The 19,635-nt window shown below is 37.4% G+C and overlaps 1 protein-coding gene across 1 annotated transcript in view; it reads right to left on the bottom strand.

Annotated features, from left to right (window-relative positions):
* spata5 (spermatogenesis associated 5) overlaps nt 1–19,635 on the bottom strand; it is a 414,461-nt gene that overhangs the window by 362,343 nt on the left and 32,483 nt on the right. Inside the window, exons 8-9 of the mRNA XM_028802032.2 lie at nt 16,875–16,998; nt 9,807–10,062 (exon numbers count right to left, since the gene is read on the bottom strand). Coding sequence (XP_028657865.2) covers nt 9,807–10,062; nt 16,875–16,998 — 380 coding nt within the window. The remainder of the gene's footprint in view (nt 1–9,806; nt 10,063–16,874; nt 16,999–19,635) is intronic.

The following is a 19,635-nucleotide window of genomic DNA, read 5'->3' as shown; positions in this document are numbered from 1 at the left end:
CTTTTTTTTCGGCAAAAGTTCTTCTGTGTCATTATGTTCAACTTTATCGTCAGCTTCAGTTTCGGAATGTTCTCTGTCCATTTTGACCGCGCATTACCTACACTACCACTACCTATTTAGTGGAGTAGCAGTGAAAAAGAGCCCCTGTGCAACAAATCTGTGTTTAGCGGTGTAGCAGTGAAAAAGGTCCCCACTTGAACAGTTTCCCGCTGCGCCAAGTTCCGAATGTTGTTTAGGCAATTTAAACCGGTGTTGCGGTATAAGAAAAATCCATATCATAAAAAAAATATAAAACGGTTTTCGGTATGAACCGGTATACCGCCCAGCACTAATTACATCATGGTCTTTGTTTGTACCTGCCACTCCAAATTACTGGCACAAAGGTAAGGCCTGTATGAAGTTAAGGAAAGTAAAGGGCTCTTTAAATATTTCATGAAATAACCCAATCATCGGCCAAGCAAACAAGTTTATCACATAAACCTGCTGAAACCGTGGAAGCACAGGTACCCTGGACTCCCCCGCTCACTCTTCACTTGGAAAACAGTTCTTAACTTTGATCCGACTGCCAAACAGAGACATAGAAGGAACACCTACAGCAGGTGCAAGCTGTGCACCATACACTTGGAAAGGCAGGCCTTCAGATTAATCCGAAGAAATGTTTCTTTGGACTAACCGAGGCCAAATATTTAGGCTACCTTGTGGACAGGAGATCAGTTAGGCCATAGTGTTCAAAAGTTGATGTTGATGCCATAGTGAAATGGCCTTGTTCAAAGACTTAGAGGCAGGTCCAATCCTCTCACTGGCATGTGGGTTATTACCGCTAGTTTGTTACTCGCTTCTCTGATGGATTTAACAAAGAAATGGGCCCCAAATAACGTGGTATTGAATGGAAAAGCAGACACTACATTTTGTTATCTCAAGCAGGCTCTAACATCAGCACCAGTGTTAAAGGCTCTTAACTTTTCTCTATCCATTATTCTCCAGACCAATGCATCAGACACAGGTCTCCGTGCCATGCTGAGCAAAAGCGTAGATGGTGTTGAACACGGTAAACAAAAAAATAACCCCAAAGAAAATTCTGATGAGCAGAATTCAACTTCCACTAGGGGATCTTTATGTCAATACTCCCATTCTATACTCTTCGTAAGCAATGCAACATTAATCTTTTCAAAGGGTATTTTCTTTGATTTATCATTTCAAATCATCCTATAAAATATGCCAATGTAAAGTTTGATAATTTCAAAAATAAAGAATGCTGATGACAGGTCAAAATGAACGTCATTTTAAAGGCTAGGTATTACATCTGGTAACTTTTTTCCTTCATAAGCCATTAAACAGCTGTCTGTGTTAATGCATGCCCTTTACTGTTAAGAGAGATTTTCAGAAAGAGGGATTTTAACCAAAACTCAAAGTAAAATGGCAATCAAATCACTTTTAATTACACCTTTGCTGAAATGCTTCATAATTAAAGGTCAAATTAGCCACGGAGACTTAGATAATATCAAGATCAAAACATGATAATGACAGTAGTTTACCACTGCAATTTTCCTAAAAATGTTCAGCATCTTTCACAATGTAAGATCAAACGTACAAAGATTAAAATAACACTGTAATTGCAAGACACTTTCATGGGGAAAACAAAAGAAGCCTAAGGCTTTTCCTACTAAATGACACAGAAAATGAATCAAGACCTCAAGTTACATATAGTATATTGTCAAATGATTAAGCAAAATTTTCTAAAGGTTTACTGTTTGAAAGAAAATCAACACTGTAAATTCCAACTGAAAAACAAAGGGACAATAAATATTTTTCATTATTTGAAAAGTCATTTCTCAGACTATTTTCTAACAATAAAATAAAAAAACAATATTTGACAAAAATTACCTAATAAAATATTTAGAAAAATTAAAGTTTAAAAATGTAATTCAGAATTTTAGATATATTTTGCAGTTACCATGGTTCTGATAGATGCTTCATACGTTGACTTTCCAGTTAAACATAAGGAATGAGTTAAATAAAGTGTCTTATGTGATCTCTTTCATAAAGCTTTAGTCTTATTAATCACTAAAGAAGCAATGATAAAATCCATTACTCAAAGGGGGTTATGAAATTAAGAACTACTAAAGAAACAATTTTTTTTTTAACTTGCACTTGGAACTGTAAAGGAAGACTTTGGATTATACTGATTATTACTGATTGCAAATTATGGTGGAAAATAAGTATTTGGTCACCTACAAACAAGCAAGATTTCTGGCTCTCACAGACCTGTAACTTCTTCTGTAAGAGGCTCCTCTGTCCTCCACTCGTTATCTGTATTAATGGCACCTGTTTGAACTTGTTATCAATATAAAAGACACCTGTCCACAACCTCAAACAGTCACACTCCAAACTCCACTATGGCCAAGACCATAGAGCTGTCAAAGGACACCAGAAACAAAATTGTAGACCTGCACCAGGCTGGGAAGACTGAATCTGCAATAGGTAAGCAGCTTGGTGTGAAGAAATCAACTATGGGAGCAATTATTAGAAAATGGAAGAAATACAAGATCACTGATAATCTCCCTCGATCTGGGGCTCCACGCAAGATCTCACCCCGTGGGGTCAAAATGATCACAAGAACAGTGAGCAAAAAACCCAGAACCACACAGAGGGACCTAGTGAATGACCTGCAGAGAGCTGGGACGAAAGTAACAAAGGCTACCATCAGTAAGACACTACGCCGCCAGGGACTCAAATCCTGCAGTGCCAGACGTGTCCCCCTGCTTAAGCCAGTACATGTGCAGGCCCGTCTGAAGTTTGCTAGAGAGCATTTGGATGATCCAGAAGAGGATTGGGAGAATGTCATATGGTCAGATGAAAAAACTCTACTCGTCGTGTTTGGAGGAGAAAGAATGCTGAGTTGCATCCAAAGAACACCATACCTACTGTAAAGCATGGGGGTGGAAACATCATGCTTTGGGGCTGTTTTTCTGCAAAGGGACCAGGACGACTGATCCGTGTAAAGGAAAGAATGAATGGGGCCATGTATCGTCAGATTTTGAGTGAAAACCTCCTTCCATCAGCAAAGACATTGAAGATGAAACATGGCTGGGTTTTTCAGCATGACAATGATCCCAAACACACCGCCCGGGTAATGAAGGAGTGGCTTCATAAGAAGCATTTCAAGGTCCTGGAGTGGCCTAGCCAGTCTCCAGATCTCAACCCCATAGAAAATCTTTGGAGGGAGTTGAAAGTCCGTGTTGCCCAGCGACAGCCCCAAAACATCGCTGCTCTAGAGGAGATCTGCATGGAGGAATGGGCCAAAATACCAGCAACAGTGTGTGAAAACCTTGTGAAGACTTACAGAAAACGTTTGACCTCTGTCATTGCCAAAAAAGGGTATATAACAAAGTACTGAGATGAACTTTTGTTATTGACCAAATACTTTTTTTCCACCATAATTTGCAAATTCTTCAAAAATCAGACAATGTGATTTTCTGGATTTTTTTTTTCTCATTTTGTCTCTCATAGTTGAGGTATACAGAGAAAATTACAGGCCTCTCTAATCTTTTTAAGTGGGAGAACTTGCACAATTGGTGGCTGACTAAATACTTTTTTGCCCCACTGTATATATGAACTCAACATTGTTTGAAATGAGGCCTAATAGTGTTATATAATTTGCATATTTAAGTAGTTTGGTAGACAAATCACCAGAGGTTCAGTCATTTGTATATAGTAGGAAGAATAGTGGGAAAAGGACACAGCCCTGCAGCATGCCAGTACTAAGGGAAAATGGATCAGACATATGTGTGTCCAGCCACACATACTATTTACTATCTGTAAGAAAGTCTGTAATCCAATGGCAGGTTGAACTGGGTGGGTTTCTTATATAGCAGCTCTACAATGAGAGCATTTAAAGAAGAACTAAAGTCTACAAAAAGATCCTCACATGTAACCTTGGCTGATCAAGGTGTTGTTAAATAAATATTAGACCCAAATTCAAGACATTATCCACCGTTGGCTCTGTAGGCAAACTGAATTGGTATCAGGAAATCATTTATAGCATTCTTGAGATATTTCAAAATAAGGTACTTTAAGGCCTTCATTATTGCATAGGTTAAAGCTACTGGTCTGCAGTTATTCAGCAGGCAGGAACAGGAACTATGCAAGAACAAGCAATAATGCTGGCAATCCAAACAAGAGTGTTCAGAGCTTAACTTCTGAATTTGTGAAATTACTAAAAAATAATAGAAAAACAATATAAACCAACACTGCAGTCAGTTGTGTTTCTACATATATTAAATATGTCCTTATCATTCATATAATTCTCAGAAACTTATCAGAGAAGAGTGAAGTAGTCCAAAACAATGGATTTAAGAGAAGTTGTTTATCAGTTTGCATATTCAAAAATCAAGAAAAAAATCAGTTTTGAATTTCAGTGATTTGTTAATTATATAATTGTTATTTTTCAAAGCTGGTATTCTTTTTTTTTTCATTTTATTGAATTAGAAAAGAGAGATATATAAATGCTTATTCTAAAAAGTTATTGATTAGATCCTGCCAGGTTTTAAAAAAGTTTTGAACAGATCCTCCAAGTGAGAACTGATTTTTTCCAATTTCAAATAGTATAATTTGGTGCACACCCAAACTGGTATTGTTTGTAAAATGAAACTATCATCAAAAAATTAACTGATATTATTATTATGCTAAACTTTTAATTTATACATAATTATTTTTGTGTTTAAATATTTGTAAATAAAAAGTATTCCATTTTAGAATGTCAAGTCAAAATTACATTTATTTGCATTTATTTAGCTGGTATCTATAGTAAACTGCTAGTTTCTTAGTTAAATATTTATTTTAATTATGTTTACAATTCTTGATAAATTATAACAATGGTTCAGATAAAATGCACACATGAATGTGAATATACTGTACAACTCAGTTCATAATCCATTTAAAGAAGATTGCAAAAATGTTATATAGGTAATACAACATCAAAAAGAGTAAAATAGCAGTAATTCTACATTTATGAAACTGTTCTGTCATACAAAGTGTCATTCGATTAGCCAGGGTGTGGCTGAGAGCACATTTAACAACTTTGTCTAAGGCAGCAAAAATGTTAGAACTGGCCTGGATGACATAAAATGAAAGTGGCATATGTGTTAAAAGCAATGCAAGGTTTCTCCAAGCTGGGGTATTTTTTTTTTTTTCTCAAATGGGTTAGTCATTCTTATGAGGCTTAATTAATTTTATTATCCCACCCATTCATTATCAGATTCGACCAAGGAAACAACAGCACCACACTACTACACAACCAGTCAAAGACCACAATCTTGCACCTCCTTGGCATTTTGGATACATAAGTTTCTGTATTTGGATAGATTTTCGATTGAATTGTTTTTTTCAAATTTGTCATGCTTCCATTTTTTCAACCAAGGCACTTCAATTCAAGGCTGTAGGAGGCCACAGTGTATTATTTGAAATGATTTCATGGTTACAGAAATGTATCTGGTTTAATAATAATGGGTAGTTTTATTATCCGGAAAATTTCCATTGCTGTGTTTAACAGATCCAACTGCTTCATGGTGCCTGAGAAAATTTATTGTGACATTCTTGTTTCTTGTGTCACTGGGAGTGCTGGTAGATGACACATAGTATGCACAACTTTCCCACCAGGAGTGGTAATAGAAACAATGTATTAAATGAACTGCCGTTTTTATACTATGTCATTGTGTGGTAATTAATTCATAAGTTCTTTGATTATGACTGAAGAAAAGCAAGAATGCTGCCAATCCAAACAAGACTGCTTAGAGCTGAATTTATTTTCCTTGCACTGTGAATGTAATAAGCAAGCAGTTTTTTTTTTTTTTAAATATTGCCACATGGAAGCATGCCTCTTTCAGAACTAGGAATATGAATCAGTCACCTTTGTGAATGAATAATAATACTTTCAAAATTACCAATTTGAAGTGTGGATAGTGGACAAATTCTTTGAAGTTTTTTAAGGTACAGTGGGTCCTCGGTTCACGAACGTCTCGGAACACGTACAAATTGGTTTACGACCAAAAAGTTCACCAAACTTTTGCATCTGTTCACGACCACACACTCGGTATACGAACAAGCCAGTTTTCGTTTCGGTTTGTACGTGCTCAGTCTCTCCCTGTGCATTTCCTGTGCAGCGAGGAAGAGAGAGAGAGCGCGACACAAACACGACACACACACAGGCGCGCGAGAGAGAGAGAGACACACACACACACACACATAGGCAGCCAAGAGAGAGAGCTGGACGCAGAAGGTAGAGAAAGCAGTTAAAGAATGCACTGGGCTTGTTTTTGTTTTCAATTCTGTTCGTAGCATGCATTGTTGCAATGTTACTTTTCTTGGTGGTTTATTAAATTACGGATTTTTTTCAAATGTTCATTTTTTTTCCCTGTGCTTAAAAGTCATTAAAAAAAAGTGTTTTTAGCCAGCGGTTGGTAGCGCTATAACGCGAACTATTGCAGTGTTAGTTTTCTCTGTTGTTCAAGGTTTTCTCAGTGTTATTCAATGTTTTTACATTTAGTTTACTATTACGCTGTGCATTCTATGGTTTAATTAACTATATTTGTGCTTAAAAAGGTTTCAAATTAGACAGAATGTGAAGTTCTGTATAAAAGACAAAGCAAGAAAACCTACAGCCACCCAAGAGCTTTTAGAAACAGGCTTGAACCTCTGTTTGCCTGCAGGTGTGTCTCACCCACCAATCCACCTTAAAATTACCATAGAACACTGCCTGTCTTATTTTCCGTCCTCTCATACAACCCTGCTCCTTCTACCAGTGAGCCCTTGCCCTATATTACATTCCAATGTGAAAGTCAGTAAACCCTCTTCACTTTGCTCAAGGAGTATACTCAGTTTTTCCTGAATTCTTCTTTTGGTGCTTTAAAAGTATCCAATTCTGTACTATTTAATCTTAAACCTGAGATCCCTGACTGTTTAATGCAAAGACTTTCTCACTAAAGCAAATAGAAAATAACTGCTGGAATTTTAATTTTCCGTTTATTACACTTCTTTAAAATCCCAACCTTAAAGAGCCTCGTTAATATGTCAGCCAACATGTCGTGTTCCACAAATAGTCTCCGTCTTACATTGCTGCTGATATGACACATCATGCCAGAACAATGATGTGTAATTAAACATATTTAGGCTATTTTTATTAAAATATTGCTGCATTAAAGGAGGAAAAAAATGGACATGTTGTGTGGACAATGACTTGATGCTGTGACGATCCCACTTGCAGGTTGGGTCCACGGATGTTGACTGGCTTTTTATTCTGAATGCTGCAATATAAACAGTATGCTGCTGTTGCCCATTGGACACCTCCAGAATTATAAAACAACTTCATCCTGACTGCCCCTTGCATGCACTTTTACTTTGCTTGCTATTCTCACCCTCTCATGGTCTAATTAACCCATATTCATCCTGACTCTTCACAGCAGAGCGAGCCATACATGCATCCACAAAAAGGACCTTAAATCCTTATAAGCCACACACACTGACACCGTGCTTCACTGCATTGTTATTAACATTTTTACTTTTTTTTTTTTTTTTTAACTTGTGGTGCATCTGCAAGTCTGCAAAGCATTATTACAATGTTGCACTTGTCCTGTTTGTAGCACTCTGCTGATGTCTTACGTTACAAATGGATTGCGACGTGTCTTGTTGCTGCAAGGACAGCTATGAGGAATATGTATCAGGGATGAAGTGGAGCCCAGGGGAAAGCACTTTATATGAGACAACAAAACAAGGCACCTCCATAGGGAGAGCTGAGTGACAGGGGTGTGGGATTGTGCTTCTGTGCCAAAAAGTCTGAGCAGTTTAAGACTTGCACACCCAATCATCAGTACTAGACAGAAAACAAGACGGCAGTGCAGTTGTCTCTTTTCTATAAGGCACGGCTGCTCAGAATTTTGATGACTCAAACTGCATATAAGTAAAAGTTGTCCGTGTCCCATAAGGTCTTTGCTGTTGCTGTGCCCGCCACTGTGGGTGTTAAAATAACAACAAAGTGTAAACAAAACTCATACAAACATACATGTGACACCCATAGTCATTAATCAAAGTTTGAATAAATTCAGATATTTACTTTTTTTAATTTGAACATTCAAACCTTATTTTATAGTTAATTTGATAGCCCTGCTCTGCACATGGACAAAAGGCACAGTGACAGAAACTTTCAAAATGCATTAGCATTTAATAATCAAATGAATACTTTTCCAACAACGACAAGAATGCTCCAATCAAGGCACGCAGTATAGACAACATAACAGGATTTTGCCATTTGAAAAGGATCAAAAAAAAAGCAACCTTCTTGCCGTTCACATTTCTTACCTTCTTAAAAATGATTACTGCAATGTCATACTCTAGCACAAATGCACCAAGTACAGCTGAGTGGATGCATGCACATGTCACACAACAATCTAACCAATCACTTGCATGAGGTCTCGGGACTGGAAAAATTAAAAATAACAGTAAAGCTTTAGCAACAATAACTCAGCAATAAAACAACAAAGGAATAAACAAATAAATGAATGAATAAAATGGCCAGCAAATGTGCATTTCACTTGTGGAAGAGCTGACCATCTTGATCCTTGCAGATCTTTGAGGAGTCATAAGATTATGCCAAACCAAACTACATGTGTCTTGTGCACTTGCAGATGCATTTATAACCTAGCATGCCACTGAAGTTGGTTACAGAGCCATTAACGTGTAGCAATTTGTTCCTGCATTTATGGAACAAATGATATACTTGCAAAGTCTGTTTCAAAATAGTACAGTTTTCTATCATGGGAACACCATGTCTTTCCTCCTTTTTGTGATGTTTATGGAAACATTACTAAATGGGCTCACTCACGTTTCTAAAATAAAAAATAGGCCAAAACCCGGTAACTAGTAACTCTAAACCAAAAGCTGCTTGACTATGTCTTCAGAGGCAGTCACCTTCTCAATGTGCCTATTCAACTGTGCGAGGAGTTGTGCTCTAAAGATATTGGGCAAGATGGAAGAACTATTTGAGTGCAGATCAGGATAAATTAGTAGAAGGAAAGGCAAATAATAAAAAATGAAATGTTTATTCAACATCCATGTTCCTGCAGAAAAATTAAGTAAACATGCAGAACCACATACTCAGGGAAGGAAGTTAATCAAGAAAACTAATTGACCCAAAAGACACTAGACAAAGCCCAAAAGCTGGCAAATGCCATAAAATGAATTTACAAAATGATTAAATTCACAAGACAAAATCTTCATTTGTAAACTGAACCAAAAATAGCTTAAATAACAAGAATCAAAAACACAAGGGGACACTGAAATTGTGGCTATTGGTACACAATGCTTAAAAAATGCCATCACCTGCGTTCCTCTTTTTATTTCTCCAATTTTTTCTAATCATATGACTGCAAAATAATTTTAGTAGTCTAGCAACAGACACAGACATGACAGGCCAGTAGAAAATAGCAGGTAAAAGTAAAAGCTAGTGCTGTATCATGAGGGAAACCCTGAAAATAACTGACTAAACATTTATTACAGTAAAATAAACTGCAATATGCTTTCAATAAACGTGTAACAATTACATAAATTAAATGTAAACTCACACTCTATAAAGAAAAATTCATATGAGTGCAACATGCTTCATTACACAGGATTACAAATTAAAAATTAATTTGTCCCTCAGATGGCTACAGGCAATTTCAAGTTATTTATGTGAAACATCAATGACCAGTATTAATTTAAAAATGTGCACTTGCTATGAAGTTACAAATGGAAAAATAATTAAGCATTCTTACCTGCTTCTTTGCATAAAGCAGCAAGATCTGCTCCAACATAGCCATGAGCACAGTCAGCTAGATGCATCAAATCCTCTTCAGAGAGTAAATGGGGTACATTAGTCAGCAACTTTTTCAAAATATCAAGTCTGTCTTGTGCATTTGGAATTCCAATTTCAATTTCCTTGTCAAAGCGACCAGGTCTACGAAGTGCAGAATCTAAAGCATGTGGGCGATTTGTAGCTCCAAGAACAAGAAGCCGCCCCAAGTGTTCTTCCTAAACAATAATCAAAAAATAGACCTCATCAAAATTATTTTAGGTGCTAAAAGTAGCCCATAGTATAGTACAATCAAAAAGTAAATATAGGGACCTTGTTTCTAATATACAGTGCATCCAGAAAGTATTCACAGCGCATCACTTTTTCCACATTTTGTTATGTTACAGCCTTATTCCAAAATGGATTAAATTCATTTTTTTCCTCAGAATTCTACACACAACACCTCATAATGACAACGTGAAAAAAGTTTACTTAAGATTTTTGCAAATTTATTAAAAATAAAAAAATTGAGAAAGCACATGTACATAAGTATTCACAGCCTTTGCCATGAAGCTCAAAATTGAGCTCAGGTGCATCCTGTTTCTCCTGATCATCCTTGAGATGTTTCTGCAGCTTAATTGGAGTCCACCTGTGATAAATTCTGTTGATTGGACATGATTTGGAAAGGCACACACCTGTCTATATAAGCTCCCACAGTTGACAGTTCATGTCAGAGCACAAACCAAGCATGAAGTCAAAGGAATTGTCTGTAGACCTCCGAGACAGGATTGTCTCGAGGCACAAATCTGGGGAAAGTTACAGAAAAAATTCTGCTGCTTTGAAGGTCCCAATGAGCACAGTGGCCTCCATCATCCGTAAGTGGAAGAAGTTCAAAACCACCAGGACTCTTCCTAGAGCTGGCCGGCCATTTAAACTGAGCAATCGGGGGAGAAGGGCCTTAGTCAGGGAGGTGACCAAGAACCCGATGGTCACTCTGTCAGAGCTCCAGAGGTCCTCTGTGGAGAGAGGAGAACCTTCCAGAAGGACAACCATCTCTGCTGCAATCCACCAATCAGGCCTGTATGGTAGAGTGGCCAGACGGAAGCCACTCCTTAGTAAAAGGCACATGGCAGCCCGCCTGGAGTTTGCCAAAAGGCACCTGAAGAAAATCCTCTGGTCTGATGAGACAAAGACTGAACTCTTTGGTGTGAATGCCAGGCGTCACGTTTGGAGGAAACCAGGCACCACTCATCACCAGGCCAATACCATCCCTACAGTGAAGCATGGTGGTGGCAGCATCATGCCGTGGGGATGTTTTTCAGCGGCAGGGACTGGGAGAATAGTCAGGATAAAGGGAAAGATGACTGCAGCAATGTACAGAGACATCCTGGGTGAAAACCTGCTCCAGAGCGCTCTTGACCTCAGACCGGGGCGACGGTTCATCTTTCAGCAGGACAACGACCCTAAGCACACAGCCAAGATATCAAAGGAGTGGCTTCAAGACAACTTTGTGAATGTCCTTGAGTGGCCCAGCCAGAGCCCAGACTTGAATCCGATTGAATGTCTCTGGAGAGATCTTAAAATGGCTGTGCACCGACGCTTCCCATCCAACCTGATGGAGCTTGAGAGGTGCTGCAAAGAGGAATGGGCAAAACTGGCCAAGGATAGGTGTGCCAAGCTTGTGGCATCATATTCAAAAAGACCTGAGGCTGTAATTGCTGCCAAAGATGCATCGACAAAGTACTGAGCAAAGGCTGTGAATGCTTATGTGCTTTCTCAGTTTTTTTATTTTTAATAAATTTGCAAAAACCTCGAGTAAACTTTTTTCACGTTGTCATTATTGGGTGTTGTGTGTAGAATTCTGAGGAAAAAAATGAATTTAATCCATTTTGGAATAAGGCTGTAACATAACAAAATGTGGAAAAAGTGATGCGCTGTGAATACTTTCCGGATGCACTGAATATTTGAAAAAAATAATCAAGACCTTACACTAAAAACCTAAGATAAATAATAAGGCAAATAATAACTATATAATTTTAAAACCATCAGCAAGAAAGGGGCCAAGTGAAATGCATTCCATAAAAAGGAGTCGGCTCAACATTTCTGCAAGTCAGGAATCATGACTATAGTTATCCTGTGATTAGTTTTAGTATCTTGTTATCATTCTGGTGCTTTGGTTGAAATTAAGAACAGAACGTAATGTAGAGCAAAGGGTGAAAATATTTTGATCAAGTCCATTGAACAGTGTGCTGTTATAACTGGTTAAATACAAGTTAATGTAAAACTTGTGATCTTGTCAAATTGTGACTTGGCATAAGGATGGTACTTGTATTTAAGGACAACGGTCATGAGTTTCTCTTTATGTGAACTTCAAGGCAAATTAATGAAAGAATAAAGAATCTGGTAGGTTAAAACTATGAATTTAGATCTTCTTTCTTCACAAATGTTTTAACCTGTTAAAAAAAATGTACTGAACATTTAATATAAACAATTCAAAAGTGTTTAGCCATTTAAATGAATTCAGAAGTTAATGCCAAATTACAGCAGCACAAAATAGTTTATTTTCAGTGTATTTTTCCATATTCTGGTGAACACTGGACTGTACCATACATCTAGAAGTTCTGCTAGCATTCCGAGACAAAAAGATGAAAATGTACAAACATGCATAATGTTTCCTTTATTTTATTTTATTGCAAATAATATTTAACATTTTATAAAGATTCTGCTTTTTGTGACGTATTTCCCCAGTTTAAGATTATAGCAACTTCGCCAAAATTAAAAGACCTGTACATTTGTACTTCCAGATTTATCTTTTTTTGTTACCGTATGGTGTTTTCTATTTGATTCTGTAAAATTAAACAAATATAAAGACAAAAATGTCCAAGAAAGTAAAGCTAGCGATTAAATACTCAAAAAACTAGGGTCAGAATAAAAAAAAACAGGCACTGAAAGATTCACAGGAAGAATACTCTGTCAAAAACCCTAAATGGGATTCCAGTATTGATCACAAAACATTTATACAGAAACTCATCCATACTCACTTATTCTACACCAATTTCGAACTATTAATCACCCCACCATGCATATCCTTGGGATGCTAAAGGAAATTGGATTTTTGGAGAAATCCTTGAAGACTCTCACTTTCAATTGCACATTTTGTAACGAGGACTTCACAGGTGAGATGGATCTCCACAACCATATGCAGATCCATTCAACACAAAGATTTGTATGCAAAATTTGTGACAAACACTTTCACGCACGCAGATACCTTACTAACCATCTCAAAACACATTCCCCGATGAATTCTTTTCAGTGTCAACACTGCTCCAAAACCTTCACGCGCCAGAAATCTCACAAAGCACATTTAAACACACACTCCACTGAACAAACGCATTCCAAACAGATCTTTCAATGCACGATTTGTTCAAAAACGTTCTGAGTGCAGAGATATCTCAACATGCATTTAAAAACACCCAGGCAAACAACACTGAATAATCAATAGCTGCAACTGCTTTGCCCGTCCCAACTCCTCACCTGAGTCAGTTTCGTCTGTGTTCAGCAGTGTTTCCCAAACTCGGTCCTGGTGAACCCCTGTGGATGCAGGGTTTTGTTCCAATCAGATTCCTAATCATTAATGCCAGTGAAACTCATCCGGGATAAGTCGGTTTTTCAAACGTATACATCTCTGTTGGCTTCATTTCTCAAAATGGAATGAGTACACGTACAGCTTTTTTGGTTTCAAATTACCACCTTCAGCAGGAGATGAAGACAGCCCAACTCATGTTTTGCTAGCAGGTGAACAGCAAAAGAAGTTTTGCAGCAACATTTTGAATGGTGCAAAGTCTTTTGCAAGAAGCACTCCTGGTTCAAGATTTCATTTCTTTCTTTTTTAAACTATTACAACAACTAAAAAAGCAAATGGTGCCGGGCCATTCATTGTTCACTGACTAAGAAAAGTTCAAACTGAAAGCTTGAACAAGAAACAAACAAAAAAAAAATCTGCCCATTTTTCTACTGAGAATAAAGTATAATAAATATGTTTGCCACAAGACAGAACCAGTCCCACTTATGTTTCATGTCAATCACATGCCACACTTACCTATACAGGAGCCACTAATTTACCTAAAAAAAAGGGTCAACACTTATCCTCCAATCTTCGACGCCTGTTTAATGTAATATACTCACCAACAAAGTCAAACACACCAGAAATATTATTACCATTGGATGCAGAAAAAAGCATTCGACATAATTGAATGGAAATACCTTTTCACTACATTGGAAAAATTTGGGTTTGGCCCGAACATTTGTGCATGGATCAAATCACTGTATACCAATCCAGAAGCTTCAGTTTGTATTAACAATATTTGTTCAGACTACTTTAAACTAGAACGTGGTACCAGACAAGGATGCCCCCTTGTCACCACTGCTATTTGCAATCGCCATTGAACCACTGGCAGTTCACTGTCAAAATGCTGATCAGATAAATGGGATTATCAGAGAAGGACTGCAACAGAAAATTTCTCTATATGCAGAAGATATGGTACTGTATATATCAGACCCACAAAATTCTGTGCCTGCAGTCTTAATAGCACTTACAGAATTTCAAAAGATCTCTGGTCTCAGAATTAATTTGAATAAAAGTGTGCTCTTTCCAGTGAATTCTCAAGCATATAACATTAGATTAGACACCCTACCTTGTATCATTGCAGATCAGTTTAAATACCTAGGGGTAAACAGCACAAGTAACACAAAGCTCTTTATCAACAACATTTTGCCACCTGTATGGAAAAAATTAAGCTAGACTTCCATAGATGGTCAACCCTTCATCTCACTCTAGCTGGAAGAATTAACGTTGTTAAGATGAATATTCTTCCTAAGCTTCTTTTTTTATTTCAAAACATTCCAATATACATCAATAAATCATTTTTGAAGCAATTAGATTCAACAATAACCTCATTTATTTGGAACTCAAAACATCCACATATCCAGAGAGCGACCCTACAAAGACCTAAGGCAGAAGGTGGCATGGCTCTACCTAACTTTCAGTTTTATTACTGGGCAGCAAACATACAAGCTATAAAAACCTGGACACAAAAAATGAACACACACAGGCCTGCTCAGCAATAGAAGTAAAATCCTGCAGTACTTCTTTATATTCCCTGCTTTGTGCCCCAATAAATGCAAGGTATCGGCAATATACTAATAACCCAATTGTGCTTCAGTCACTCAGAATATGGAACCCATGTAGAAAGCATTTTAAGACGGAGAAGCTTTTATCTGTGGTACATCTGCAAGAGAACCACCTCTTTCAACCCTTGCAAATATATGCAGTTTTTAATATCTGGAAAAAATTTGGGATTAAAATGCTCAGAGATCTTTATATAGACAACATCTTTGTATCCCATGAACAATTACATTCCAAGTTTAACTTTCCAGCTACACATTTATTTCACTATCTTCAAATTAGGAACTTTGTTAAACAGAACCTGCTCATCTTGCACCCTCGTCCATGCTGGAAAAAATATTGCTCAATTTCAAGGACTTAGACACCATCTCTGCAATATATAAAATTATTTTACAGTCCCTCCCTTTCAAAGATCCAAGAGGACAGTGGGAAAAAGATCTCTTAATCAATATATCAGAAAGGAAGTGGAAAGTAGCAATGCAGAGACTTCACTTGAGCTCCATATGCACAAAGCATACAATTATTCAATTCAAAGTTATATATCGAGCACATCTGTCTCGCCTAAAACTGTCCAAAATGTTTCCAGGGCAAGATCCAACCTGCAAACGCTGCAATCAAGTTCCAGCCTCACTGGGTCACATGTTTTGGGCCTGCGGCAAATTAACATCATTTTGGACCAAAATTTTTAAGTGCCTTTCAGACAGCCTTGGTGTCACAATCCCTCCTAACCCATTAACAGCTGTGCTTGGTGTTCTTCTAGTTTAAAGTGGAGAAGGACAAACAAACTGTGATTGCATTTACTACACTTTTGGCACGCAGACTTATTTTGCTAAACTGGAAGAATCCTAACTCTTCTCTTTTAAGTCAGTGGGTAACCGATGTTTTATACTAATTTGAAATTGGAAAAAATCAAATATACAGTTAGAGGATCTGTACAGAATTTTTTTAAAACCTGGCAGAATATAATCAATAAAATTTTAGAATAAGCTCTTAAAGCACAGAGGAAGCAATTATCTCCGCATTTCTTTTTCTTCTCCATTCATCTCTACTGGCCGATTAAACTCACCAATTTAGGTATAAGCCTTAAGTTTTACCCCATTGGCCATGCACTCTCTTTCAGGGGTGGGGGTCGACCTGTTTTTTCAATCCTATTTTTTGTAAAAATTGATCGATTTGTATGAATGATTACAATAAAATTAATAAAATGATATAAAAAAAAAAAAACAAAACAACAGAAACTGGGACTATGCATAATGCCGATTCTCCAGAAGAGCTGAAATAGGAGTGCTAGTTAATGAGACACTTGGCTGTCCAGTGGAGAAATGGCCATAGAATTAAAAAGAGCTGCACAGAACAAATGTTCAACTGCAGCATATAGTTAGTGTTTACACTATACTGAACAGCTGGAGATCTATGAGAAATGATTTGGCAGCAATCAGCATATGACGAGCACAAATCCAAACACAAAAGTTTTTTTGCATTGAGCATATGCATTAGATCATAAACTGCTCTACTTAAAAGAAGATTTTTGTTTTATCTGGTTAGTTAGCACAACTAAACTTCTAACCTACACAACGAGCATATTTGCCTATTTGCTAGTATGTTCCCTTCAATGGACAAGGAGCTCCATCAGGACTGGTTTCCACCTTGCATCAAATACTGCTGAAACAGGTTCTGATTTCCTGTAATCCTATAATGAAATAAAGAAACTTGAAAATTTGATCGCTGGGTAGAACCTCTTTCAATAACAACAGATTCAAAATTAAATGGCACAGCAGAATGTTAATATCTGTAAATCTAAATAAACATGCAAATATTTAATGAATCTAGCTATTTAGGAATTAAAAATATTGTCTTTCTCCTTACCGAACCAATACCATCCATCAGAGTAAGCAGTGAAGCTACAACTCTCTTCTCAACTTCATTTTGTGCTCCTTCCCTCTTTGGACATAATGCATCTAATTCATCAATGAAAATAATTGCTGGTGGACTGAAAAAAAAATATTTGTGTGAGTGTTTGACTATAAATTGAAAAATAAAATATTTTCACTTTCAGACACAATTAACTAGTGGACCAAACAATTTTATAATTAGTATCAAATTATAAAAATGAAAATCTACAGAGTTTATCTATCTATGTTTGATCAGAACTAAAAGGAAAGTTTACTGAATATTCATGAAGGATTACAAGGAATTCTACCCCATTAAATAATTAAATAATAAAATGCTAACTCAGATAGCTTTACTGGTTAAAATAAAGAACACCTTATACACATATATACATATGGTAAATACTATAGAGTCATGGGTTTAATTCCCAGTATGTGCACTGGTTGCATAAAACATGCACAGTCTCCTCATGTCCAAAGGTGTTTCTCCTCCAGATCCTTTAGTTTTCCTCTCATATGCTTCAAACAACTTGTTATAATGAAAGTATTATTATTATTATTATTATTATTATTATTATAAGACACATGATGAGGATTGAAATGAAGGACAAAAGAGAAAATATCTTTGAAATATATTAAATAATTTTGTGTGTAAATACATTTACAAAATCAATTATAAACCTTTCTTTATCAATTATTCAAATACTCTTGACTGTGAAGACCTGCCGATCCATAGTTTTAGATCTTGATTTAGGACTAATGCAAGGCTACAAGAGTTCTGTGGGACATATCTTTCTTTGACTTTGTTCTTTCTTTTATATGTTTTATACAGTGTGGTACAGATCTTTATACAGAAAGCAGAATCAGTATTAAAAAGTGCACTGTAGTATCTAATATGCTGTAAAATTGACATTGGTAGATCGAACTGATTCAAAATGAAGGATACACCATTCTGTTGCCAAACTGTAATATGTTAGGCTGACATGAGTTGTGATTGGTGTTCAGTTATTACCATTTTTTTCAATGAAGGTGAAATAAATTAGTCGAGTAGAAATAAGTATATGTGAAATTGTACTGATGAACAAAGGAGCATAAGTAAAATTGCAACACATCAGTTTACACAGATATGCCACATTTTACTGCGCAATTGTTTGCATTCATGTGAGATATATATATATATATATATATATATATATATATATATATATATATATACACACACACACAGGCCACCCACATGTGACTTTGCATATATTGTAAAAAGTATGTAACACAGTGAAGGGAAAGATACAGTGGTGCAGTACAGTTACAGATTACTGGGTTAGAAAATTCTACTTACATGGGTTTTTCTCCTTGTTTCCTTTAACAAGAGAGAGATGTTTCTGTTACAATTACGGGTATTTCCAGATTAATCCTGTATGAGTGTATGCTTGAGTGGGCCCTGCATTGGACTGGTACCATGACCTGGACTGGTGCCTGCCTTTCATCTAATACTGCTGGAATGGGTTTTGTCCTCACCCCGACTCTAAACAGAGAATCAAGTCAGGTCAGGTTGGGGAGGATGCACTGGTACAGCGCGTTGCCACACCCACCACAAAATGAAACTGCTCTGGATCCAGGTTGGCAACCCCCCCAGGCAATTACACAGTCCAGTCCTACCCTCCAAAAATGACCACCCATCTGCCACAGTCAGGTGTTACATGGACGTCCCCTTGGCCTTCTCCAGCCACTTCTCAACAAAGAGGATCCTGAGAGCCCGACCACCGTCGGGGAAACTGACGCTCCCTCACAATGCATGTAATGTGTCGCATTTCGTAATGCAAAGTCAAACCAGCAGTACCTAAGGATTCTCCAAAGAGACACAGTACCGAGGGAGTCCAGTCTTCGTCTCAGGTCACTAGATACTATCCATGTCTTGCAATAATATAGCAAAACAGGAAGCTCTAGGACTCTAAAGACTTTTGCAGAAATATTGGGAGCATCACAGACCTCTTTCCAGCAACCTCATGACCCTACCGCCATGCTCGCCCAATCCATCTACTGACTTTAATGTCACTGCCGAGGTAAGTAAACCTCTTGACATGGTCGACGCATCTCTCTGCAAACAGACACAGTACTGATGGCTATGCCCAAAAGGTCATTATAGGCTTGGATCTTAGTTTTTATCCAGGGCACTCATAAATACAGACACTCAAGACTCTTCACTCAGTCTCTCGAAAACCCTGTTCAGATCCGCCCTTGACTCTAAGAAGATCACAGCGTTATTGGCAAAATCAAGATCAATGAATCTTTCTTCACCAACACAGCCACTGGACCTCACGACTCAGCCCAACACCCAGTCCATGCAAGCATTGAACAGGGTAGAAGCAAGAACACATCCCTAACAAACACTTAGCTTCTGCCTCCACTCTGCACAGCACCAAGTGTACAGGCCAGCCATGACATCCAGTAATTATGGGGGGATATCGCGAAGTCTCAGGATGTCCCACAGAGCAGCTTGATCAACTGAGCTGAACGCTTTACAAAAATTAACAAAGGCTACAAAGAAACTCTACTTTATATTCGCGTTTTCACTTGATGAGAACCCTTAGTACCAAGATACGGTTGATGGAAAACTTCTTAGGGGTAAAACCAGACTGCTCCAGTCGCTGGTAGGTGAGCAAGTGATCACAGATCCTTTTGAGGATGACCCGAGCAAGGATCTTACCTGGCACTGAGAGCAGTGTTATCCCCCTGTG

The sequence above is a fragment of the Erpetoichthys calabaricus genome, chromosome 5 (genome assembly GCF_900747795.2).
Source record: "Erpetoichthys calabaricus chromosome 5, fErpCal1.3, whole genome shotgun sequence".
In the NCBI taxonomy this organism is placed as follows: Eukaryota; Metazoa; Chordata; class Cladistia; order Polypteriformes; family Polypteridae; genus Erpetoichthys; species Erpetoichthys calabaricus.
This window is presented reverse-complemented; position numbering and strand designations above follow the sequence as displayed.